Source organism: Tursiops truncatus, chromosome 4 (assembly GCF_011762595.2).
Source record: "Tursiops truncatus isolate mTurTru1 chromosome 4, mTurTru1.mat.Y, whole genome shotgun sequence".
Taxonomy (NCBI): Eukaryota; Metazoa; Chordata; class Mammalia; order Artiodactyla; family Delphinidae; genus Tursiops; species Tursiops truncatus.
In genome coordinates this window covers 60,420,470-60,447,785 of record NC_047037.1, presented here as the reverse complement: position 1 = coordinate 60,447,785, position 27,316 = coordinate 60,420,470, and the positions used below count along the sequence as shown (strand labels likewise).

General features: G+C 40.8%; 1 protein-coding gene, 1 long non-coding RNA gene and 1 pseudogene across 7 annotated transcripts in view; 1 reads left to right on the top strand and 2 right to left on the bottom strand.

Moving 5' to 3' along the window:
• Positions 1-16,884, bottom strand: part of KLHL24 (kelch like family member 24) — a 39,726-nt gene extending 22,842 nt beyond the window's left edge. Inside the window, exons 1-5 of one of the 6 annotated variants that reach the window (XM_033855534.2) lie at positions 16,737-16,883; positions 11,826-11,956; positions 10,360-10,401; positions 7,324-7,396; positions 5,609-6,589 (exon numbers count right to left, since the gene is read on the bottom strand). In XM_033855534.2, the coding sequence (XP_033711425.1) occupies positions 5,609-6,528 (920 nt within the window). In that variant the 5' untranslated portion in view covers positions 6,529-6,589; positions 7,324-7,396; positions 10,360-10,401; positions 11,826-11,956; positions 16,737-16,883. Of the gene's footprint in view, positions 1-2,628; positions 2,721-5,608; positions 6,590-7,323; positions 7,397-10,359; positions 10,402-11,825; positions 11,957-16,736 lie in introns of those variants that run through there. The other 5 variants (XM_019946292.3, XM_019946289.3, XM_004313434.4 and 2 more) reach the window with 5 other exon arrangements.
• A 3,270-nt stretch (positions 16,885-20,154) lies between these two features.
• LOC109551870 (uncharacterized) lies at positions 20,155-23,590 on the top strand. The gene is made up of 4 exons (XR_002178558.3): positions 20,155-21,242; positions 21,382-21,463; positions 21,631-21,776; positions 23,253-23,590. It is a non-coding gene; the product is annotated as an uncharacterized lncRNA (long non-coding RNA).
• A 1,629-nt stretch (positions 23,591-25,219) lies between these two features.
• LOC117312220 (translation machinery-associated protein 7B-like) lies at positions 25,220-25,401 on the bottom strand (annotated as a pseudogene).
• Positions 25,402-27,316: the final 1,915 nt, after the last annotated feature.

Below are 27,316 nucleotides of genomic sequence, written 5' to 3'. Positions count from 1 at the left end.
TCCATAAATGTGATACTATACATCTCTTTAAAAAGAATGAATTTGAAATTCTCCATAATGAAGAGTAAAAAAAAAAAAGAATGAAGACCTATAAGTGCTAATATAGAACAACCTCCAAGATTTTTTTTCGGTACGCGGGCCTCTCACTGTTGTGGCCTCTCCCGTTGCAGAGCACAGGCTCCAGACGCGCAGGCTCAGCGGCCATGGCTCACGGGCCCAGCCGCTCCATGGCATGTGGGATCTTCCCGGACCAGGGCACGAACCCGTGTCCCCTGCATTGGCAGGCGGACTCCCAACCACTGCGCCACCAGGGAAGCCCAACTCCAAGATATTTTTAAGTGATTAAAAACAAGGTGCAGGAACTGTGAGAGAAGTACACTACGGTCTGTATAAAAAACAGTAGAGACGTATGTGTACATACACACACACACACACACACACACACACACACACTTCTATATGCAAAGAATATTTCTAAAAAGTTAAAAAATACTGGTAACAGGGAGATATCCTTTGGGATGAGAACTGATATATCAAGGGTCAAGTAGAGTGAGACTTAGGCATGTATATAGTACTTTTATGTAAAAATGAATTCAAAATAACAATGAACTAACATGTATAAAAATGGTAAATCATGCATCCGATGATATAGTAGATTATCAGTCTTAAAAGGGACTGGAACAAAAATTCAGAACACTCAGTTCTAAAATTTTATTTCTTAAAAAAAATCTTAACCTTAGTCTTCTCACTGATTTACTCAATAAGAACTTGAACCTTGTCCTCATTATGACAATCAGGTTCCTATTTTCATTATATAGTAACTGCTTATCAGACAAGAGGTAGTAGAAAGTATTAGAAGAGACAAGTACTTAATTAACCAATTCCAAACTCAAAGTGATGAACTCATTAAATCTTAGCTATCTCTATTGTTTAATGGAGTGTGGCAGATATTTTTCCATAGTATGAACAATTTATACTTAAACCATTTGATAGCAAGCATTTCTGTCTCTCAAACCACATTTCCTATTCTATAACAGTATAGCTCAAATTTAAAATGTATTTTGATTATTCACAAAACCAGCAATAATTTTTATTAAGCATTTTTGTGTCAAATACTAGGTTATGCATTTTTCATATGACAGTTCTAGTCCTCACAACAATCTTACAAGGTAGATGGTATTATGCTTATTTTACAGATGAGGAAACTGACACATAGAGAAGTTAAAGTGCTTTGCCCAGCATCACAGAATTAACTAGTTATTAGAGCTAGGTTCTAGTCCAGAGGTCTATCTGATTCTGAAGCCAGTACTTCTGACACATCGTGGGGCTTGCACTATGTGTTTATTAAAAACACTATTATACATTAGTACAGAAATTTAAAGTTGTATAACATATATTAGTAAAAACAACTATTCCTAAGCTTTACTCCTTCTGTGATTGGTCTCCACTATTTCTTCTTTATATACCCAAGGTTTACAACTGGCAGTACCGATTATCAAAGTTTTCATGGTCTTATGTTCTATAGCCTCTTCCTAGAAACCTGCCATCACACTCCACTTCTAATATAATGTATCTTGGGTTTTTTTCTGCCATTTGAGATACATGGATGTATATAGGCAGACTATCCAGTATGGCTTGAGCTCTGGAAAATACTTGGCACACAATAAACACTAAAGAAATACTGGATGATGTGAAGAGTATAACCTAACTGCATAGTGGTGGGATGGGACTGTCACTACCCTAATCCAGAGCTGATCTTTGCCATCACTAATGGTGGAACAACCAGATATGCTGTGTCTCCCAACGTGATGCAGTGTGATATATACATTACCTAGGATGAATTCTAATCAAAAATATTTAACTTGTCTCCATCGAGCTGAAGCTAACTTCCAGTTTCCAGGAAACAGCTAAATGCAGCTAAGTGACACCATAAGGAAGCAATCAGACTAATACAGAAGGTGGAATATTTTTCTGGTCAACTTGACCATGAACAAGTCAGAATCATAAAAAAGAAACTTTTGAAATAAAAGACTTCATGGAAATAACCAGGTGCAATAAGTAGTCCTGGACTGGATCCAGGTTCATTAAAGGACAGTTTGGAAAAGACTGGGGAAATATGAATATGGATTGGATATTAAATAATATGAAAGAATTATTCTTAACTTTGAGGTTAATTTTGCCTATGTTATTGTTTTAAAGATGCATCTTCAAGTAAATATATATATTTTATATATGTATAACTATATGTATATAATTAAAAAAAAAACATTGGCTGAATGACTGAACAAATGAAAAAGTCTGGGCTGGAGATATAGCTTTGATAGTCAATAGCAAGCATGGTAATCAAAACCATGAGAATAGATGAGACCATCTAGGAAAGTATCAAGGCAAGACGAAGCGAGATTAACCAAGGGAATATCAACATTTCAGACACTAGAAAAAGTGCTATCAAATTGAAAATGAGTAGCTAGAGAAGAGGACCATGAGGGAAATTGTACTCCTGAAGCTAATGGAAGAGAGTTTCAAGACAGATTAAAGCAATTAAAAATGTCAGATCCTAAACAGAGATCAAGGTGAATAAAGACTGAAAAGAGGCTAACAAATAACGAACAGAAGGTCACTGATGACCTGATTGAGAGGAGTTTCAGTAGACTGACTGGAGCAGAAGTCAGAGGAGTGAGCTGCAGTTGAAGAAGTGGAGGCATCACTCCTCTTACAAAGTTTGTAGCTTCTCAGAAAGATGAGAACCTGTATAAATAATACATATTGTTCAGATAAGGAAATTCGTAGTGATTAGTACTAACATGCAGTAACAGGTAAGTGGAAGACAGAATATAAAGGATAGAAGGTGATGGCAGAGTTGTAAAATAAAGGATTCCTCCAGATTCCTCACGTAATACATAAAATATAAGATTTACATAAAATAAATATCTGCTATTATATTTACAATAGTTTGCAAATTCAATAAAACTATAGTTTGATTTTTTTCCTGCTGGCCTCCTAAAGAAAAGTGATATCATAATCTTATATAGATGTGTTTCACTGTATGAAATGGATTGGTTCCCTTAAAAATTGGATCCCTTAAAATTGTAATTTTGTAAATCAAATAACTAAGAAAATCAGAAAATTCTCTAGTTATAACGTAAGGCTAATTACCTTTAGGCTGTACTCTGATTTCATTCCGGTCATATCTTTATAAACAAATAATTTTAATATAAATGACTTTTGATCCTACAACGTATATTCCTTGGTCCCTATTCTAATCCTATGCAGATGGGAGATATGGGGGATAGATATTATTAACTCTATTTGACCCAAAACCATTCTGTCTGCCACAGGGGATTCTGTTTGTAAAAGTATACGATTCTACCCTTGGAAAGACTCTGTTTGCCCAGAAAAGTTCTGGGACAGTCCCAAAGCTGTTTAGCTTTCTTAAGTAATACATTTAAGAACCTTGGTCTGTCACATTCTCAGGCTCAGTCGAAGTCTCTTAACAGTCCTAAATGGAAGAACTTAAAAAAAATCATCAGTATATTTTATAGAATAAAACTGCAGTTTTTGTTCTTTGTTAAAAGACTAGGAGTAAAGTATTTTATATTTCTTTTTTTTAAATTTGTTTTATTTTTTTTGGCTGCGTTGGGTCTTCGTCGCTGCGTGCGGGCTTTCTCTAGTTGCGGCAAATGGGGGCTACTCTTCGTTGCGGAGCACAGGCTCTAGGCACGTGGGCTTCAGTAGTTGTGGTGCACAGGCTCAGTATTTGTGGCTCACGGGCTCTAGAGTGCAGGCTCAGTAGTTGTGGCTCACGGGCTTAGTCGCTCCACAGCATGTGGGTTCTTCCCAGACCAGGGGTCAAACCCGTGTACCCTGCATTGGCAGGCGGATTCTTAACCACTGCATCACTAGGGAAGTCCTTATATTTCTTTCTTATAAAACAATTACTTTTAACTAAAGTAGCCTGACTTTGAAGAGAAAATGCACTCTAACCCTAATACGAAGAAATATTACGTTAATTTTTTTTAAAAAATAAATTTATTTATTTTTGGCTGTGTTGGGTCTTCGTTTCTGTGCGAGGGCTTTCTCCAGTTGCGGCGAGTGGGGGCCACTCTTCATTGCAGTGTGCGGGCCTCTCACTGTCGCGGCCTCTACCGTTGTGGAGCACAGGCTCCAGACGCGCAGGCTCAGTAGTTGTGGCTCACGGGCTTAGCTGCTCCACGGCATGTGGGATCTTCCCAGACCAGGGCTCGAACCCGTGTCCCCTGCATTGGCAGGCAGATTCCCAACCACTGCACCACCAGGGAAGCCCCTACGTTAATTTTTGTAATAATAGTTACTCAATATTGTATCCAATTTATAAAGAAGTTCAGACTGTAAAGTACTGGGAGTTTTCTTAAAGTGGGTCAGACCAACACTACACTATATAAATAATAATGGCCAATAATTTTTAAAGCACTTCCTATGTACCACTTTCTATGCTGAGAAGCTTAAGGATTACTGCATTAAATAGTTTCAATGGCAAAACCTGTGAAGTAAGCACCATTTATCATAATTTTCATTTTACATATGAAGAAACAGATTAAATATTGCTATATCCAAACTAGTGTAGATTTTAAAGACATGTTATCTCACAGTATGCTGAATTTTAATTAAAAACATGCTATCTCACAATATGCTGAATTTTAATCACATGCCAAAAGAATGATAATCAAAATCAATGCCAAAAATGTGGTTTGAGAGCTACGCTATAGTAAATTTATAGAAAAAGTGGAGGTGGTATGGGAAAATAAACATCAGTTTCACACAATGTGAATATATTTAACACTATTAAACAGTACACTTAAAAATGGTTAGGATGGTAAATTTTATGTTATGTGTTTTTTACCAAACACACCAAAAAAGTTAGCTTTGTTAGAAAAATATTTAAAAGATTCTTTACTATAATATTTCTCACAATAGCCAATTTTGGCTTATTCACAGTAAAACACGTTTAATACTATTCCTTCCCTTATTAAGGCATAGAGATTATTTTTCTACAATTTGTGAATTAAAATCTATAGGTGTTTCAAATCTAGTAACTGTGGCAATGAGAAAAGATCTGAAGCCTTGGTTTTACATCTGAGAACCCCCTCAATCTATATTAGCTTACTTACTTCACCTCTATATTTCATGCTATCTGTTAGGAAAACGGTTAGTCTGTGAATATACAAATTGTTTTTTATAAGTAGAGGCAGTCCAACAGAGTCTAACAAAGTCTAGCTACCTTACATCCAAAGATCTTTAGGGAAAAAAAAAGTGGAATAAATTTGTTACCCTACAAAGGTTAAGAGAAATTAAATATGTTGAAACATACATAGCTGCAAAGACCCTCTGCAGTGCCATCTCGTAGCTCAGAATAACAGTAACGAAAAATGCTATTGTTGAATCTAGTCTTCACTGGGAGAGAAATTCTAATGATTTGTAATCCAAAACAAATCTCAAATTATATAAAGCAACATGCAGATGATACATATAAATGACTACACTGAGATTACATTCAGGAAGTTTTAAAATATTTTAAAAACAAAAATTTTTGTTAATTATATTGTAGTTAATATGTAAACAGTCTTCTTACCTGCGTGGCCTTGTCCTTGGGGACATCATTTCATTCCCAAGTATGTGGTACCGTCTTGCTTCATGCAACAGCTGATAACACTCAGGAGAATTCTGGATCAGTTGGTCCACCTCAACTGTCTGAACAAAGTAGTTGGGATGCAACAGCGGGAGTCTCACATGTGTCAGAAGCTCATGTAACAGTGGTCTTCTCAGATCAACAGCACGATAGACCCAACGCATGACGGCTTCAAAAACCATCTCCTCTTTGCCAATGACAAGTTCATCACTACAAATATAATCAATAAGTTCATCTTTGTCAAGCTCAAGAAATTCTTCATGCTGGGACACATCCTCAAAAGTCTGTAATGCAAAATGCTTGCATTTTGTGAAGAGTGTTTTGAGGGAATGGGTATCAGCAAAGCGCTGGATTCCTAAGCAATTGCAAGGATCAAGTTGCTCCTCCAAGAACTTGGCACATGCATCACGGAGAACACTAATCTGAAAAAGGCTTGATGTTTCAAAGAGATACTGTACATTCTCTGTAGTGATCTTCACTTTTCCAGTATAAACATACTGCAAAAAACATTCCATAGCTTCAGCTAAAATACCATTGATCTCAACCAACATTTCTCGGCTTTCCCTGTGGTCATTACAAAACATAGCTCTGAAGTAGCTACTACAGGCTGAGAGAACAGCTCTATGGCAAGGAAATTCTTTTCCTTCCACACAAATGATAACATCTGTGAACAAACGACTATCTCGGAATTCATTAAATATCTGGAGTATGTTTTCAGCATGGGATGATCCTGAAGAGAAGTCAAAAAACTCACGGCCTGTCAGAGATTTAGGGTCCATTTCAAAAACTTTACGCTTTGTTGCTGGTGAATCACGCACTCCGAGATCCTCTCTGTTTAGTCTTCGTCCCAATATTAGTACCATTGTTACATCAGTTGACTATATAATTGTTGAGAAATAACTGTTAAGGATCTTCCTTATGTGGCTAAAAGTAAAAAAAATTAACCCATTTCAATATGTAGAAAGTTCAGTACTCAACTGACATTTCATTTTGATGTAAACACTACAATAAAATTACACAATCAATATATTTCATACAGGCTTTAGAGCACTATATCTCATTTTAATAAAAACTGATAAATAAAAATTTATACAATTAGAACATTAGGGGTAATTTGCAATAGTAGTCCTTAAACCCCCCCAGTTGAAAAGATGCTATGTAAGTTGTGAATTACTAATAACCTTCTGTTTCCCTTTTACACAACTGGGTTTCAGTTACTGAATGTAGAGTTAAGTCAGAATGCTGTAAGACACAGAACTTGAGTACATTCAAACCCTAATATAAATGTTTATTATTTTAACATAGTGCTGCTAAGAAGAATTCAGCTATATCTATCAATGGCCTTTAAAAATATGTATGTTGTTTGAACAGTAAGTAGATAGATTGCTTTCTAGCAATCTATCCTAAGGAAATAATCAGGATTATACGGAAAGATTTATCTATAGTTGTTCAATGCTGTATTAATAGAAAATACTTAAAACAACCTAAGTACCCTACAATAGCGGATTAGTTAAACCATAGTACATATTAAGGATGGAACACAGTCCCTGCAGCCATTAAAAACTATATAGACTATTTAATGACATGGGGAAGCATTAACCAGGTAGTAAGTAAAAAGCAGATATCAAAACATATGCAAAAGGGTATAAATACACTACCAAATGTAAAACAGATAGGTAGTGGGAAGCAGCCGCATAGCACAGGGAGATCAGCTCGGTGCTGTGTGTCCACCTAGAGGGGTGGGATAGGGAGGGTGGGAGGGAGACACAAGAGGGAGGAGATATGGGGATATATGTATATGTATAGCTGATTCATTTTGTCATACAGCAGAAACTAACACACCATTGTAAAGCAATCATACTCCAATAAAGATGTTAAAAAAAAAACTGAAGCAAGAGTTAGAGCTGGACTAGGGGTATCTGATAAGAATTTTTCTCAGATTCTCCCCATTCTAGGTAGGTCTCTAAGAATTTTTATCTAAAGCAGCTGGGAGACTTATGAAGCTCTCTGTATGCTACGTAGGCACAAATTATAGTATAGATGTATGTATGTATGAATGTTTTTACTGCTGGAAAAGGAAAAAAAATACACAAAAAACATACAAACAAAAAACATATGCAAAGAGGGGTGCAGTGGATAAGACTCTGCACTCCCAATACAGGGGTCCCGGGTTCAATCACTGGTCAGGGAACTAGATCCCATATGCATGCCGCAACTAAGGAGCCGACATGCTGCAACCAAGAAGCTGGTGAGCCGCAACTAAGGAGTCCATGTGCCACAACTAAGGAGCCCACCTGCCACAACCAAATAAATAAATATTTTTAAAAATACGCAAAGAAAATAAAAAAATTTAAGTATCATTACATCTAGGCATAGAAAAAAGGAGGCACGTATGTCAAATGATAAGTATTTATTTATCTTCTGTCTGCCTCTATTTTACCCAAAATCTGCACTATAATTATATAGTACTGGGTTTTTAGATTTTTTTAAATGTATGTTATTTATGCCCTGCTCCCTTTCACTGATAAGAAACATACTCAAATCTCCCTCAAAAACGGCTCTGAATAGGTAACTGATGGATTGAGGCACTGGACTATAGCTATCAATTCTCTTAAATTTTGATTTTTAAGGTGGTTCTTCTACTCCTACTCTCTTTTCACAAATCTCTATAAGTTGATATGTGATCCAAAGTGTTATTTGTAATTGGCTTCTACCTCCATACATTTAAAAAATATATAAATTTATTTATATTTAATTTTGGCTGCATTGGGTCTTCATTGCTGTGCGCGGGCTTTCTCTAATCGCGGCGAGCGGGGGCTACTCTTTGTTGCAGTGTGCAGGCTTCTCATTGTGGTGGCTTCTCTTGTTGAGGAGCACGGGCTCTAGGCACATGGGCTTCAGTAGTTGTGGTGTGTGGGCTCAGCAGTTGTGGCTCATGGGCTCTAGAGCACAGGCTCAGTAGTTGTGGCACATGGGCTTAGTTGCTCTGTGGCATGTGGGATCTTCCCAGACCAGGGCTCGAACCCGTGTCCCCTGCATTGGCAGGCGGATTCTTAACCACTGTGCCACCAGGAAAGCCCCCATACATTTTTGCTTTCTCAAAGTTTAAATGAAAATGTGTTCAGAATGCAAAACAAAATAACATACTGCAAGTACTAAGAATTTCCCTTTGGCTAAAAGTGACAAGTAGGAAAACATAAATGAAAAGACACTCTGCTTTCTGTATCCAATAATTTTACTGTATCTGGTATTTGTTATCTGGTATCTTATTGTATCTGTATCTGATAAATTTGGGGATAGCATATTGAGTGAGTTGGATTAATATAAGGCTGATTAAAATTTTATATAAGTTAAAGGTCTTTTTATGCTATTTTCTGCCCCTGAATTCTCACGGCTATTTTCTTTGATTGTTGACTGCCAAGAGGTCTTCCACTGCTTTACCAGAAAATCCTGAATTAGAATAGCTATAAAATCACCTGGTATTAAATGCATTCAACAGCAACAAGATACTTGTCTACTGCTTTGTATGTAAAAGAGACTATCTCATAGATCTGGGCTATTTCCTTCCAAGAAGCTTCTGTGTGGCTTTTTGGACAGCCTCACTTTCTCTGGACTTTCTGAGAACTCTTCCATGAACTAGTCCACAACAGCACGAAATATAAACTCTTTGTATTGATGACACACTAAATGATTTATGCAATTGTGTCTTAGGAATATGAGATGCATTTCAGAGTGTATCCTTTGGGCTTCCAGATGTAATTCAGTAGACTTTAAAATTAGACTGAATTCTTCTAAAAATTTAGCAAATATCAAAGCATCATTATTCCCATCAGGAAAAAGTAGTAAATAAGTAGGCAAAACATGACGACAATGTTTGTTCCCAAGAAATATAATGACTGAAAATAATACCTACATAAGTTAGTGGATGCAAGGGTGACTGGACTCTCAATGACTGACTGCCAAAGACACATAATTTGTCTAGAAAAGGTAGTATCCCTTTCTTTCTCTCATTTCTTTCAGGAGCTTTATTCTTGGAACTAAACTCTCACTTGAAAGGAAGAATTTTAAGAGAAAGATTCTTCTGGTTAAGAGTACTCTAGAGTTTATTTCCAACTACAGAACTCATAAATGTTGTAGACCTAGTTTCAGATTGCTAGGTAGATTTTAAAATTAGCTGTTTTTGGCCTATGTCCCAGAAAAATGAAGGGAGATAACTTATTTTAGTGTCTTTTGGACTGGAGAAACGGTAGAATAGGGACTGAGGATATTCGGAAGGAGTAGAAAGGAGTGTGTAAACAGTTTATCTGGGGGCTTCCCTGGTGGCACAGTGGTTAAGAAGCCGCCTGCCAATGCAGGGGACATGGGTTGGGTTTGAGCCCTGTTCCGGGAAGATCCCTCATGCCACAGAGCAACTAAGCCCATGAACCACAACCACTGAGCCTGCGCTCTCAACTAGAGAAAGCCCACATGCAGCAACGAAGACCCAACACACCCAAAAATAAATAAATTTATTTAAAAAAAAAAAGAAGTTTATTTGGTAACAGAAAAGTCTGTGATGCTGCCTTCCTATCTGATCTTGAGGATAGAATTGTTCCCTGTTACTCTGATGGTCTGTGACCCCTGGTTGAAGGAGAATGATTTACATTTTCTAATAACAATGCTTAGAGAGTTTATAAACGTTATAAATATAATACCTTTTTAGCATTTGCTTGATCAAAGCCCCAGTTTTTCCACACCTAAAATAAATGGAAAACAGCAACACATAAATCAGATAGTAATCACTTTGTGTATAATTGGTGTTATTTACTAATATGTTGAAAGAAGGTTTTAGTAGATTTCAGTTTGTGACTGGAAGTTAACTTCTGCATAGGAAAACCAATCCTGAATAATCCTTAAAGCAAATTAATAACTTTATGCTATATCTAAAATAGTTTCCTTATTTATCAACTTCCTTACTTGACAATTTTATCCTGCAGTAAGGTTTCTTGAGTGAAAGATGAGTAAACAAATATTCATGTCAACATCAAGCTAACGGTGGAATTGAGATGAGGAAACATATCCTATGATAACTCTGCACTGGATATTTGAAGAATGTCTGGTAACTAATGTTTCATCTGAGTTTGGGGTCATTAAATAATTCTGAGTTGGTCTATCAATACTACCCAAAGCAAACAGTTTAGTCATTATATATTTTATATAACTATGAAAGCAATGACAAAATCTCAAGTATTCTGGGTAATTCAGGAAAAAACATTTCAGTTTTTAATTCTTAGTTATCTAGATTATCCATATAGAATCACCATGCTTATCAAGTAATTATGTTAAATCTTTTAGTATATAAATGCATATTTCTTCTGCTTTTTTGATCCTTATAGACTTTAGTACCTGTAGAAACCAACAAATTCAGCACAATTTTTCATTGTTGTTGTTGGAAGGGGAAGAGAGGAATGCTTAAGAGAGAATACTGGAACCTTGAACTGTACACAGAATACCAACAGTATTTAAGCACAAGTGATTCTGGTTTCTGGCCTAGATATCTATAAATAGAACTCATAAATTCTTAACAAGTTTAGACAAATTCAAAAGTGGATCCAGAAAACCAAGATATGGACTACTGATTTTTTCCTACATGTATACACAAACACACATCTCTATACCCTGATTATTGTTTGATTGCGAAGTGAATGTTATCTTGCTTGTTTCCTTATTTGCAAAAGTCAATCTAACTTGTGTATATCTTGGTAAAGAATATTTCAACTTGGTCAAATTAGGGGACTGTTAGTCCTAGCTAAGTAAGTTTTTCCCCCAATAAGACAATAAGATCCTGAGCCAATGTAGGGATTCAAGTCAATTCAAGAAACAATTCTAGAAAGCCTACCCCCTGTCTGCCACTGGGGTGGTGAATATTGGATTCAGATCCAATTTTAGATGCTGTGGGGTTGGTTAAGATTAGAATCAAACAAGAACTCAAAGATTGATACTACAATAGATTCAAATTCTCAGTGTTTCTCTAGCAGAAAACACAAATTGTTTTTCTGCTGGAGTGCAAATGGGAATACATTCTCTCATGACTGATCTAGTCTAGAATTATACCTTAAGGAGTAGAAGGGCAAGGCAACTCACCCGGGCATTTTCTGCAGGGTTTTTAGGTAATACTTACCAACCTAATCAGTAAGGGCTAGGGACCAAGGAGGTCAGTGTAGGAGGTCCAAAGGTGTTATATAGTATCAGAATTGATTTTAGAGTGTAGAACTGCAATCAAGCTTATTTTTCCTTTAGCATGCAGGACCCCTATACAAAGAAACAAGTTACTATTAGCCTTAAGATAGCATAGATTAGTGAGGGGTTTACAAAGACTAATAAACACCAGATGGTAAAGGAAACTAACAACATTTTGACTAACATGGTCCCTGCAACTTGCAGTAATGAATTGCTACATGCTATGCTCCACACTACTACTCCATTTTCTCAAATTGAACTTTGAATGAAGAACAACATAGCAGAAACAGCAAAATTACTAAAGAATTAAGAGTTTTATCTTTAAAGATATACAGTAACTCAACAGAAGGAAAGTCAGAAAACACTGTAACATAGTAAATCTATTATTTAAAAATAACTAGAAAATATTTAACATGGAAGTATCTGAAACCAAGCAGTTTTTTTCACCACATTTTCTCAAACGCTAATTTATTTGAACCATTCTATTTAATGACCACTTTTTAAAAGTTGTAAATTTATACTCTTCAATTTAAACCTTTACTCTTGGAGTAGTGGTTCCTGAACCAAATTTTACAAATGCAACACCTAAAGTCCAGTCTTCAAGCTGTTATTTTCAACATTTCTCTTTTTCTTAATGAAACCACCAATAACATACTTACTCACCATAAGGTATCAGAAACCAAAAAAAACCCTTAAATTTCTTTGTCTAGAATTATAGCAAGTGATTATCCCTTGTTTACATGAACCTGAAATAGTCAATACATTATTACTTTGATTAATGAGAGAAAGAGAAATAAGAGGTATCTGATGATGAAAAATTCAGGAGTTCTTAAGCAATGTGTCAGACTAAACAATTATGGTTCTATAACTGAAAAAAGAATACTGTCTTCTCCCAAATCACAGAACAAAAAAATTGAACTTATCCATTCACTGTTTCGCTCCCTTGCTTTAAAACTTTTGGCTACTAATATTCCCCAACCCCCAAAGGAAGGAAAAAAAATTGTTAATCATCATACTTGATATAAAGCTGTCCTACTGAACCTACTTGACATGTAAACTTAATGTCCTTGGTTTTATCTTGCTAGAAGATATCTAATGCATTGTTTTATTTTAAAATCTTAAGACCTGTAGATATATAGTTATCTTTTCTTTTAGCGAAATTGTTTTTGGGGGCTTCCCTGGTGATTCAGTGGTTAAGAATCCACCTGCCAATGCAGGGGACACGGGTTCGAGCCCTGGTCCGGGAAGATCCCACATGTCGCAGAGCAACTAAGCCCATGTGCCACAACTACTGAACCTGTGCTCTAGAGCCCGCGAGCCACAACTACTGAAGCCCACGTGCCACAACTACTGAAGCCCGCACATCTAGAGCCTGTGCTCCGCAATGTGAAGCCACCGCAATGAGAAGCCTGAGCATGGCAACGAAGAGTAGCCCCCGCTTGCCGCGACTAGAGAAAGCCCGCGCGCAGCAACGAAGACCCAACGCAGCCAAAAATAAAAATAAACAAAATAAATAATTTTTTTTTAAAAATTGTTTTTGGTTCTCTTATTAGAATTAATTAAATCTGCAAGGACATGACCCAGTACTCTGCCACTTGAACAAGTTTGAGATCCAACATTTTTCGTGACCTCTCTATGGATAAAAGCACTTTGAAGTCAGTGATTTTTATTTACCTTAGTGGTGATACAAATTATTTACAGAAGTAAGTTTTAGAAAGCACTGAGTAAAGAGCAAAGCCTAATGACTTTTAGACATCAATTTAGCAGACTTTAAAATGTGCCAAATGCTGAAATATTGTAGCCCCTGGGTGATGAATTTAGGCAGAGTGACAAACTTTAATTTAAAAAAGCTAGTTTAGCTATTGTTTGTTTGTTTGTTTTTTGCGGTACGCGGGCCTCTCACTGTTGTGGCCTCTCCCATTGCGGAGCACAGGCTCCAGACGCGCAGGGTCAGCGGCTATGGCTCACGGGCCCAGCCGCTCCGCGGCATGCCGGATCCTCCCGGACCGGGGCACGAACCCGTGTCCCCTGCATCGGCAGGCGGACTCCCAACCACTGCGCCACCAGGGAAGCCCCTAACTATTGTTTTTAATAGGAGAAAGAATAAGGTTTTAAAATATCAACAGTTGTTAAATGGCCACATACTCTTTGTTTCAGTCACAACAGAAATAGAATCATACAAAATATATATGCTTATATATTTCATATACTTATGAGGATATACTAGGATATTTTATTTACATTTTTTATACAATCCATACCTAAATATTTATTGAAAAACGATGTCCCAAATTCCTAGGTAAGAAAAAAGTACATACAGGGACTTCTCTGGTGGTCCAGTGGTTAAGACTCTGCGCTCCCAATGCAGGGGGCCAGATTTCGATCCCTGGTCAGGAAACGAGATCCCGCATGCTGCAACTAAGAGATCCCCCCGTGCTGCAACTAAGACCTGGTGCAGCCAAATAAATAAATATTTTTTTAAAAAAGGAGTATATACAAAAAAATAACTGCAGTCCCTCATTTAATGAATAGTATTTGTTTTTCACAGGCTTGACCTTTGGGTTTTAATAAAATGGCAGAAAAACAAAGAAACTAATACAAAGTTTTCTGAAAAAGCATTAAGGGTTCAGCAACTTGGACAAAAGCCAAGAAAGTTTAAATTAAAGCTGATAGTAAACCCCAACTCAGAATATTATTTCTTCTTCCTGTTTAGAGACTAAACAGGCTTTGTCTGGATAAGCAGGCTTTGTCTGGATAAGCAGGCTTATGAGTGGTGGTTTTATTTTTTACAAAGGTTAGAGGTTTGCAACTTGTACTTATTTAGAAATGTTAAATGCCTTCAATGCACAAGAGATGAGGCAGTTCAGGATCACAGAAGCTGCTCCTTCGGGCATAGTCATCCCAACTTGAATTTTAAAAATAAATTAAGAATGCATACAATGAGAACTGTTCATAGTCAATTCCTGCTTCACTCAGGGTGCTCAATCTACCTCCTACAGAAATGCACTGTCTTGGGTGAATTCCTACAGATTTATAGGAAAATAAAATCTGATAAAACCCAAGTTACCTATTAAATCACAGATTAGGAAAACCGCATCTTCAACACACTGTGGCTAAAATGATCGTTCTTGTAGATTTTATTACTGTCATCATAGAAGAGTGAGCTATAATCTCCCAAACAAGGAAACAACTCATCTAAAACGGGGTATAGAAGAATCTTAACTTTTTTGGGGGGGCGGGGGGGAGGATATCCTCAAGTTATTTTTTTAAAAAATAGAATTCTAATTTTACATCTTAGTCGACAGCAAGCAGATTTTTCATCTATTTTACGTATTTGACAAAAACCAACCTCGCCGGTGGACATAAACAGTCTGTAGCTGCAAATACTAAGAGATGATTTTTAAAAAGCTGTTCAAGAGAGCAAGTGATTAATCATTAAAATCCACTAACATTAACTGCGAAAGCTCGCTGCCTCAGGAGTGACTGTGAGGCACTCTAAAATGTGGCTTTACGGTCCTTATTTAGCTATTTAAACCCTGTTTACAGAACAGGCAGGAACTAATTCGCCTGATGGCTTTCTTCCCACCATCTGGGTAGACAGGGCGACAGGAGTTAAAGAGGGATAATTTTCCGGTCCTCCGCGGGCCCCAGAACAGGCTCAGGCAGAAGCCGCGGCAGCCACCAAAGGATAGCGGGTCAGCTGGGCTTAGCTCCCGAGTCCCCCGGCTCGGCAGCGCGCGCCGCCAGATGCTCCGCTCGGGTCGCAGCTGCACAAGAGGCGAGCGCGCGCTCTCGCGTGTCCTCCAGATCACCTTCAAGGGGGCGGGGAAGAACTGCCTGGGCAAGTCCACCTCGCGACAAGACACCCACCAATAAACACTCGGAACTCGCCCAGTCGTTCCGCCCGAAAGCACCCGCAGGGCCCCAATCCCCGCCGCGTTAACAGTCTTCGCCCAGAGTGTCCAGAACCTGGGGGCGGGGCCATTAGGAACTAAATTAAGAAACCGAGGCCTGGAGTGGTGGGAAGGGGAGATTAGGCGGGGACTCCGCCGGCGGAACGCCCGCTCCCCCGCCCGCGCCCACTTCCGGGGGACCTTCTTTCTAGGGCCCGGCTCCCGGAGCGGGCCCCCAGGCGAGCGGTGGTAAACAAAGGCTCGCTGGCGGTGAGGGCGGGGGTAACGGTCAGGTGACGGCGCCGAGCACATTTCGCAACTGCTTTAATGGGGATTCTCTAGCCTGCAGCCCTGGGACCTAACTTGACCCGTCAGTCCTCCCTGTTAGGATCAAACTGTCGCCCCCACCAAACGGGAAGGTTTGATTTCAGACCGTCGCATTCTCAGTGCTACCTTCGATTAAAAAAGCGACGTTCCGTTCGAAGCCCATCGGCAAAATGCGGGACCCCTCTCCCCAGCCCTGTCCGCCAGCTGCTCCCCGTCCCCCAGGGTGACCCGCACCTGCTACCCCCCGCCCCGGCGGCCATGCCCCTCCCAACCCGCCCCCGGCGGGTGCGCCAGCAGCGCCGCGGTTCCGGGGCGGTAGTGTCAGGAGTTGGGGGTGCCCTTCCTTTCAGAGTGTGGTTGCGGAACCGGGGCTGACAACCCCCAGGGGAGCCCCGGAGACCTCTCGCCCCAAACAGGGGCCCTGCAGCCCCACCCGCAATCTCTCCTCGGACCCCTCCTCTGGCTCCGAGAGGCCGACCGCCGCAGGCTTCCCTCCTGCAGACATCCCCGTGGTCAAGACCTCGGCCGCCCCTCCGCCCCCGGCTCTGGCCGGTTCCTCGCCTTTCGGCCGGTCCCGGAGCTGTCATCCCCAGGTACCGCTCAGCGAACGCTGGAGGCGGCCCCCGCCGTACCTTAGCTTCCGGCGGCGAAGCGCTGTCTCCTGCGCCGGCGTCTCCTCGAGCCACCAGTCCCTCCGCACCTCACAACAAAGGAAACATGTGACCGCCCGGGCCAAAACACTGAGCGTCACGCAACCCTGGCCAATCCGAGTGGGCGCCCCCCGCCCCGGGAGACCCTGGGAGTTGTAGTTCCTATTCCGGGGGGGGGGGGTGGCCGCCCCGGCAGCTTGGATTTCCCGCTATGGGGCGGGTGTCGGACGTGGGGCTTGAGATCCAATCCAAGGGCTATTGACTCGGAAACAGTTTTAGGTAGAGATAGGTTAAGAAACTGCATCCGTGTTAGGAGCCTAGTGGGAAACCTCAGTCGGATGTTTATTGCCACGTCCCTAGGCAAAAGCACATAATCAAGAATTCTCAGAACCCTAGAGTTTGGGACCAGGCTTTAGAGACCTTTTAATTTGACCCCTTGGTATAGAATCGGGAAATCTGAGGATCTGAGAGATGAAAGGGACTACAACCCTAGTAGCTAGACAGCGCAGGGAAACTAAATTTCACTGTAAATCTATTACTGTCACCTGTATCATCCTGGGTTAACTTTCTATTTTAAAAGTACATGCAAATCAGACAAAGTTTTCACAAATCCCTGTTTTCTGATTCCCCAAAAGACAGTATTATTTTTTTAAATTTAATTTTATTTATTTTTTTGTACAGCAGGTTCTTATTAGTTATCCATTTTATACATATTAGTGTATATGAAATAGAGACACAGATGTAGAGAACAAATGTATGGACACCAAGCGGGGGAAGCGGCGGGGGTGAGGGCATGATGAATTGGGAGATTGGGACTGACATATATACACCAAAAGACATTATTTTATCTTTTTGTTTCAGCAAATATTTTTTTCAAGGTTGAGTACACCTCCAGATTTTGAAACATTTAACTAGTTTTTGGTTTCTGATATCAAAATTATAATTTCTCTCTCTTCCATAATTTATGAATACAGTCATGCTTTTATTAAATAAGAGGATGTGTTCCAGTGATCAGAGGTGTATATAATATAGAAGGCTTGTGTCCAGGCCTTTTAAACAGGCATTTTAGTTCTCTTTTCCATCTGTTATTAAAAATGAAAATACCTACCATTTATTGAGTTTCTACTAAGCTCCAGACAGAGTGTTAGGCACTTTACGTATATCCTTTAATCTTCATAATAACCCAGCAAGATAGTGTTATAATCCCATTTTACAGGTGAAGAAACTAAGCCACATAGGGGATAAACATTTGGCCCTCGTCACTCAGTTATTAAGTGTTGAGGCTGGGGTTGACACATTTAAAATATATATATATATGTATTAATATAGGTACATAATTGTCTAAAAAGTGTATTTACAAAGTTAAATATTACAAGTCTAGTAGTACAACTGGAGTACCATCTCCCACCCTTCCTCATTCTTCATTCTCCAGAAGCAGCCACTTTCAACAATTTGAGCTATTCTGATATTTACATTTATCTTTCCATATAATGTATGGCTATTTCCCATTAAGGGAGCTGTCATCCCTGTCCCCCATCCTTCCAATATCTTACATTTCTGCTTAACTAATTATTTAATGTTTATGTTATTAAGACTATGTATTTATTGTTCAACGATGAGTTAAACAGTATACTACTTCCTTTCTTGGATGGCTTTTCATTTTTCCTTGGGTAGAAAGGCAGCTAAGCACCTGGGGGTCCTCAATACCATCATAAAGTTCCAACTCCCTGAGAGAGCATTTAAGGGTCTTCCTGATGCACCCTGGGGCCCAACTCTGCAGCCTGAACACCAGCCTCAGTGAACTTCCCACAGGACTCTTGCCCAAAGGACTCTCGCTGTCTGTCTCCAGGCCATTCCCATCCATATCCTGCTCCCTATGCCCCTTATGCCCCCTCTTCCCCTTCACCCCATTCACTAGGTTAGCTCCTGCTCTTCCTTCCAGGAGTCAGCCTGTGAGTCCTCTTTCCAGGAAACCCTCCATTCATCCTCATTGCCCTCTGGGCTAGGTATCTCCCCTCCTTCTTCCCGCAGCAGCCCATCTTTACCTCCTTCCCAGCAGTTATCATACTAATTGTGTGACATCACACTAATTGTGTGACATCACACTAATGCAGGGGTTAGGGGCTCTCATCCTCTGCACACCTGAAAATCTGTGTATAGTTTATAGTCAGTCCTCCACATACCCAATTCCTCTGTATTGCTTCCACATCCACAGAGTCAACCAACCCTGGATGGTGTAGTACTGTAGTATTTACTACTGAAAAAAAAATCTGCATATAAGTGGACCTTTGCAATTCAACCCTTGTTGTTTAAGGGTCAGCTATATATTTACATGCCTTTCCCAACTGAGTATCCTCTGAAATGCCTGAGGTCAGGGATGATGTCTTATTCATTTTGTGTTGCAGTATACCAAGTAGATGTTCCATATGTATCTGTTAACCGGTGAGTGATCTCTACTTCTTGAGGTTAAGGGGCCTTGAGAGAAATAAAAGTGCCTCCAGACCACTTGGGACGCCCTTGGACTGGCCTGCATGATGAGGTCCTCAGATTCTCTTGGGGCAGATGGATGCAGGGTGATCAATCACAGTTCTGAGAGTGGAAAGGAGTGAGGGGACTCACAGGACAGCAGCCCCGGAGACAGGCAAGGGCCTATTGATGGGTGTGGGAGCTCCTCAGGCAGCCCCCGGAATAGAGGTGGTTTTGGCATTGGTAGAGGGCCCTGGGAGTTATGCGTACCCCACAAATCAGTGAGCATGCCTGCCTGGCAGCCTTTTCCTCAGCTGGCACTGGAACAGAAGCAGAGGTGTCAAGTCCAGGGGCAATCTGCTGAAATTGAGTGATGGTAATATGATTTAAAAAAAAATTTTATTGGAGTATAGTTGATTTATAGTGTTGCGTTAGTTTCAGGTGTACAGCAAAGTGAATCAGTTATACATATACATATATCCACTCTTTTTTTTTTTTTAGATTCTTTTCCCATGTAGGCCATTACAGCGTATTGAATGGAGTTCCCTGTGCTATACAGCAGGTTCTTATTAGTTTTTTATTTTATATAGAGTGGTGTGTATATGTCAGTCCCAATCTCCCAATTCATCCCTCCCCCCTCCCCCTGTAACATGATGTACTTTATGCAGTGTTTACCATCCAGGTCAGTTTGATCATTTGAAGTAGGTAGCTACTGAGGGGAATCCGAGGGTCTTCAGACCAATTTCCTCTCCTTTCAGGGATACAGTATATTGCTGCATATTCTGTCTTCTTGCACACACCACATGGAAGTTCTTGTTCTGCTCTCCAGAGCATTCGTGACAGCCTTTAAGGTCTGAAGGTGGCCAAGCGTCCGTAGCTCCTCCAGCCATTCTTTTATTTCTCTCCAGCCTGCTCCTCTTCCCCACGCAGACAACAGTTGGGACATCGTAGATCATCACTCCCTAGACATACCACACACTTTCAGACTTCCCTGCCTCTGCTCTAGGTCTCTTGCACTTGAAGTCCCCCTGTCCCAAATTCCAGTAGAAATATTGGTCATCCTTTAAGGCCCATCTCTGGTGCCACCTGTTCTGATCCTCTCCTCTCTCCCTCACCCGTTGTGAAGCTGTGCACACCTCCCACATCCTTTATCATGTGACACTAGCACTGTGTTTATACCCAGCCCTTGAACGCAGCTGGATCCTTTGACCAGCTACGGGCTCGGCACATTTGCCCCTTCCCTGCAACAAGCCCCAGCTGCAAAGCACTTGATGAATGGAGATTTTACTGAAGGTTTCACAAAGAGAATTATACAGCATCTCACATCGCAAAACTCCTTAACAATTCCCTTTAAACATCTCTGTTCCCTCACCTCAGCTCCTCCTTGGTACCAACTACTCCTCTTTTCCCACCATACACCCTTTCTCTGGGCCTCTCTCCAGCCACAAGATTGGGGTTCCTCCCCTTCCATGATCTCTGCCACCTTCCCCCTAGACAATCCCCTCTACCCTTCCACCCCGCCCCCCGCCATCTCTTTTTCAGTACTTTGCATTTTCACACTCATCACCTTTCAAACAAGAGAGTTCCACTCTTCAGAAGATACAGAATACCATAAATAACAAATTATCTCAGCGCACTCCACCCCCACCCTTTTTTCCTCCACAGACATGTTTAACATCTCAGCAAGTCTGTTACACAATAACTCCTCAGAGTGCTGAGTGGAGACAAGAGTGAACACAATACACTATTTGCTCGTGGCACCTGAGCCTCTCCAGTCATGAGGCCTACTCCTTCCCTCCCTTCTCTGGTGAAGAGAGATGTGACTCATCTCTGCAGCTTTTTGGATACAGAAGTCTGACTCTCTCTGACTCTATAGTTACCAGGAAGGCTGTCTCACCCAGGCCCAGAGAGTCGTGGGCCCTACTAGGCCAGTTAAACCTTGGAGTCAAACACAGTTGTATTAGGATTTAGCAAGGAAAGACATAGATGGAAAATTTTCCATTTTGAGATCTGGGAAAAGAGGTAAGTCTTCTGCCACCTAGAAGGTGAGCTCCCTACCCCTGCTCCCGAGCTTTTCCTTCTGAAACAAGAAATGTTTCTCTTGGGAGTGGTATGGGTGTAGTGGCAAGGCTTGCTTTGTTCTCGAAACCATCCTTCACAGGTCGAAGTCGATGAGGTGCCAGGAATTGGTACCTAGGTGCCTCGGATCCTGTTTGTGACCAAACTTGCCACACCAGATGCAGGTAAGGATGACTGCTTACCACCGTGAGCCCTGGGCTCTGACTTCAGGGGACTGAGGCATACTTGCATCCTCCCTGCATGTGATGCTGGTCCCTGTTTTTCTCTTCATTCTTCTGCCCCAAGGACATCTGATTTCACCTCCCTCTCTTCTTCCTGATTACTTCCCCAGTAATGAGAATTTAGGTGGCCCCCTGGTCTCTGAAGAAACCTGATGTTTTGGAAGTTACTCCTGCCCTGACTGCTCTAGGTAGGCCTGATTCTCCAAGGGACACCTCATAGCACCTTGTCCTATGACTTGCTGCAGAACCCTCTCAGGTATGAACACATATGGAAAGTGTCTTCTGCTCATGGCATCTGGTCACAAGTTTAGGCCAGTTTTTAAAAATGACCATAATCCCACAGGCTGCTCAGCAGTCTGTCCCACAGATGGCTGTGAGTCCACATAGAATTCCTGCTGCTGGTCCCAGCAGACTTTGACTTCATCTCCAGTTTCTTGCCACCCTGTGACATTTAAGAGGCATGTACTAATTCCAAGTTGATGTTCCTCTGCTGTCTCTGGCACTCTTCTTCCAAATGCCTGCAGTTTAGGACAGTGTGTCTTGTCCATCTTGTGTCTTGTCCATCCCTTTTGCTTGATGGGCAGCCTTCCAAGAATCCTTCAGTAGGTATGAAAGGGCTAGACCTGACCACGAGTATCTGCAGCAGACGTTTCCTATTCTTGAAAGACTGCATCCAGTTTCTTAGGAAATTGTGTTGGTTGAGGTTGGCCCACCTATCTCCAGCCCAAGAATTCTCACTGCTCATTGGATGCTCTGTCTGAAGCATCTGTTGCGAACAGTGCAACCTCCCAAAAACTTTAATGCAGATCTCAGAGCAGTTCCCACACACTGCTAGTCCAGGACCACCCTAATTTGTGCTGTTATTTTTCACTCCCTTACATAGCTTAGCACTTTGACAGTCATGTTCTCTATCTCCCTATGAAGATTTGAAACCTACGTGTTTCCACTGGCACTTTAGACTTGAAGAGTCTAGGTTCAAAACTTAGCTTTTTTTCTTACTAGCTATATAGTCTTGTGTAAATTACTTAATCTTTCTCAGTTTTCTCATCTGTAAAAATGAGGATAAAAACACCTACCTCATAGAATTGTTTTGAAGATGAAATGAGAAAAAAAATATAGTGTCTGGGATATAGTAAGTGCTCAATAACAACCAAATTTATTACTATTATTACTGTCCCCTTCCCCACCAATTCTAGCTATGTCCTCTATGCTCTGTCCTTTGCTTTAGGAGGGGTAAAGAAGGAAAGAAAGGAGGAGTAAAAGAATATATAGCCTTTGTAAACTATATTTGATAAAAAAAAGCCTGAAGACATGAAGTGATTTAGAAAAGCTAGAAACCAAAGCCAGACTTTTTGAACATTCACCAGGGTGCTGTCCTCTAACTTCTTTTGTCTTTCCCAATGGGCATTTATAAGATTAAAAAAGAGAGAGACTGCCCACAAGATGTAGAAAAGCAATTTGCCTCTGCTCATAAAATATCCACACTCAAAGGCCACATCGCTGAACTTAAACCATGGTTGCCTTTGAGATGCAGACCAAGGGACTAAGAGTAGGGGTCGAGACCTTTGTTTTTTTCAGTAAGCTTTTGACAATTAAAAAAAACAAAAACAAAAACTACCTACATATATACACTTTTCAAATTTAAAAAAATGTTTTAAAAAGTGCTTGCCTGACTAATGTGATTAAAAATAAGCACCTGTGCTAACTATTGTGCAATCTCTTTTGCTTCCAGCCCCAGATCTCTCTGCAACTGGCCTAGAAAACAGCGAGGGCTCCTAGGTCACCAGCACACAGGGACAGATACTCGACGCTGCTTGTGACAGCATTGCAAGCACATGCCTGACATACTTTGGAAAGGCTGCCTGGTTCTATTACTGGTGCATGAAAGTTTTGCTCCGGTAGGAAATCTCTAAATTTAGATGATTTTCAGGATGAACTCTGAGTGATCTTTGTCCCCAACACGAGTAAGGAATTGGAGGTCACCTTGCTTTTTACTATTTATTTTTTAAATTTATTTACTTTATTTTAAATGCCAGAGTTGATGTTTTATAATGCAAAACTTTTGAAGATTGCCATTTAAAAAAAATAAATTTATTTATTTATTTTCAATAATAATAAATAAATAAATCATAAATAAATAAATAAATTTATTTTTAATAAATAAATTTGGATCTTCGTTGCTGTGCGTGGGCTTTTTCTAGTTGCGGCGAGCGGGGTCTACTCTTCCTTGTGGTGCGTGGGCTTCTCATTGTGGTGGCTTCTCTTGTGCGGAGCACGGGCTCTAGGCGTGCGAGCTTCAGTAGTTGCGGCTTGCAGGCTCTAGAGCGCAGGGTCAGTACGGTTAGTTGCTTAGTTGCTCCGCGGCATGTGGTATCTTCCCGGACCAGGGCTCGAACCCGTGTCCTCTGCATTGGCAGGCAGATTCTTAACCACTGTGCCACCAGGGAAGACCCAAAGAATGGAAAATAAAACAAACAAACACAAGGGAGTATCTAAGATTTCTCCTTTACGGTTCTTATAAAAATTTTACCCTGAGTTCCTTTTTTTTTTGGCTTGAGTGTGCAAATCATTATTATAATAATACATCGTAATAATACTTTGCACACTCAAGTGAAATAAAAACAAATCCAAGGTAAAAGCTCTATGGAGGTGTTTAGGATGAATCCAGTTTAGGGATTTAGTTCTTATATAATGTCAAGATGCTTAAAGGTTGCCATTTTAATTGAAGAAAAGACAATTTCACTAATGAGATAATTTTTTTTTTTCTTTTGCGGTACGTGGGCCTCTCACTATTGTAGCCTCTCCCGTTGTGGAGCACAGGCTCCGGACGCGCAGGCTCAGCCGCCACGGCTCGAGGGCCTAGCCGCTCCACAGCATGTGGGATCTTCCCGGACCGGGGCACGAACCCGTTTCCCCTGCATCAGCAGGCTGACTTTCAACCACTGCGCCACCAGGGAAGCCCACTAATGAGAGAATTTTAAGGAATGCTGAATTTAATGGAGAATCAGCTCCTTGAAAGATGAGACTCAACAGAGGATATTTTGGTATGTGTACAGTCAAGGTATTTTTATTTATGTACTTTAAAAAAATTACTGGGGTGTATTTGACAGTACAGTTTGTACAGTTTAATGGTTTGATATACGTACACATTGTGAAATGGTTACCACAATCAAGCTAATTAACATACCTATCACCTCAGATAGTTACTGGTTTCTTTTTTCCTTTTTTTTTTTTAACATAAGTTTATTCTTAAATGTAGAATAGGTTCTAAGACTACACTTCAGGGACTTCCCTGGTGGCACAGTGGTCAAGAATCTGCCTGCCGATGCAGGGGACATGGGTTCGAGCCCTGGTCCGGGAAGATCCCACATGCCAGAGCAACTAAGCCCGTACGCCTCAGCTACTGAGCCTGCGCTCTACAGCCCGCGAACCACAAGTAATGAGCCTGCGTGCCGCAACTACTGAATCCCATGCGCCTGGAGCCTGTGCTCTACAAGAGAAACCACTACAATGAGAAGCACGCACACAGCAATGAAGACCCAACGCAGCCAGAAATAAATTAATTAATTATTTTTTTAAAAAAAGAATAAGACTACACTTTTCTAGCTATAGGTGGCAACCGATGTTATGGCAGGGGATCCAAATGTTTAAACAGGAATGGAATTAAGGACCATCGTTGCCTCAAGCACAAGGAACAGCTTACTTTTTGCCAGATTTCTTAATTCCACCTGTGACCTGGGGGCCCTTCCCTGAGGCCTTCGCTTTTAAATCCCTGAGTTTCTTCTGCTCCTCTTTCTGTTTCTGCTTAATGCCTTATCTTCCTCATCCATCTCCTTGGCCTGCTTCTTGGGCTTCTTCTTACCACCTTTGCAGCTGGACATGGTGTCTGCCACTCCTTCCCCAGCTTCTTTTCCTTTCTTATGCAGTGAGAACACTTAACATCTACCCTTTTAGCAAATTTCAAGTATACAACAAAATATTGTTAACTGTAATCATGTTGTTCTACATTAGATCTCTAGAACTCATTCATCATTCATAACTGGAACTTTACATCCTTTGACCCACATCTTTCCGTCCCTCTGCCCCCAGCCCCTGTTAGCACCATTCTGTTCTCTGGTTCTATAGCGTCAACATATTTTAGATTCCACACACAAATGATATCATGCAGTATTTGTCATTCTGTGTTTGGCTTGTTTCACTTAGCATAATGTCCCTCACATTCATACATGTTGTTGCAAATAGCAAGATTTCATTCTTTTTTAAGGCTGAATAATATTCCATTGTGTATATATAGCCAACAGTGTTTCTTTATGGAGAATCAGGAAGGTAACTTTGGATTCAGATGGACTGGCTTCAGATCCTGACTCTGCTACCACTGTCAGGGTGACAGTGGATGGTTTATTTAATTGCTCTGAAGCTCAGCTTCTTTGTGTGAAACCTAATAATACCTTCTTATTATGAGAATTAAATGCTTATGAAAAGAGCACATAGACCTCAATAAATGGTTAAGTATTATTCAGCCAGGACATAATGGTTAAGTATTATTTTGTCAAAATATAATGATAATTACTATTATGACAGGACATAATGGTGCATTGACAGATCCTAGCAAAGAAAGATTCTTCCTGTTTAACAAAGAACAACATGGGGTAATGGAAAAAATACATAGAAAAGAGAGGGATCCTGGGGAGCCCTGCCATAACTTACTCAGTCACCCTGGACAAATCACCTAATCTCCTTGAGTCCCAATTTCCTCATCCCTAAAAGGAGCACTGTGCCTTCCACCGTGAAGGTGTTTGGGTGAACTATTTCTAAAGGCCTGTCTAGTTTTAGAGGTACAGGAAGTTTGTGTATTTTTTTTTTTGGTACGCGGTCCTCTCTCTGTTGTGGCCTCTCCCGTTGCGGAGCACAGGCTCCGGACGCGCAGGCTCAGCGGCCATGGCTCACGGGCCCAGCCGCTCCGTGCGGCATGTGGGATCTTCCCGGACCGGGGCACAAACCCATGTCCCCTGCATCGGCAGGCGGACTCTCAACCACTGCGCCACCAGGGAAGCCCCTTGTGTATTTTTTTGATTGAAAGGACTTCAGTGGAAAATTTCTTTTGGTTCAACAAGCACCCAAATCAAGACATTCCTGGGAGCACATAGAATTCTTTGGGAAGGAGTTGGGTGGCTGTAAGAGGCTACGAATGACCAGAAATCAGTTTCCAGCTCTGGGAGTGAAAAGCCTGCTTGATAGGCTAATGGGATTTGGGGGAGGACACGGCTGCTTCCTTTGTGATCAGACTGAACTCGGTTTCTCTACTGAACCTTTAAAACAACTCTCCCACTCCTGAAGCAATACCCTCCACAAAGTCTTTCCAAGCTGGGTCCCCGGACCAGCACGCCCTGTTTATGTAGCCATACTCTTAAGGGTGGACCCCAGTCAACCACCTTTCCCTCCAAGTCACCCCACTCCTGTACTTCACCTCAGTTTGCCCTGCTCACAGCCCTTCTTGTGGGACTCATTACCCCCCCAAATTCAGCCCTCAGCTCTTTCTATTTTTAACTTCCAACTCAGTGACTTTTGGGAGTGAACAGTCACATGTGCTGGGGAATTTATGACATTACTGGCTCACACTTTCCCTCTTACCTTCTCACTAATAATCCCTTGCTTTAAAATGGAGAAATTAATAGTTTTTAAAGTTCCCTTCCTCCAAATTTAAAAGTATTACATGCCAACTGTAGGAAACTTTAGAAGGGATAAGGAAGAAATTGGATATCATCTATGATCTTCCAACCCTAAGAGAGCTACTGT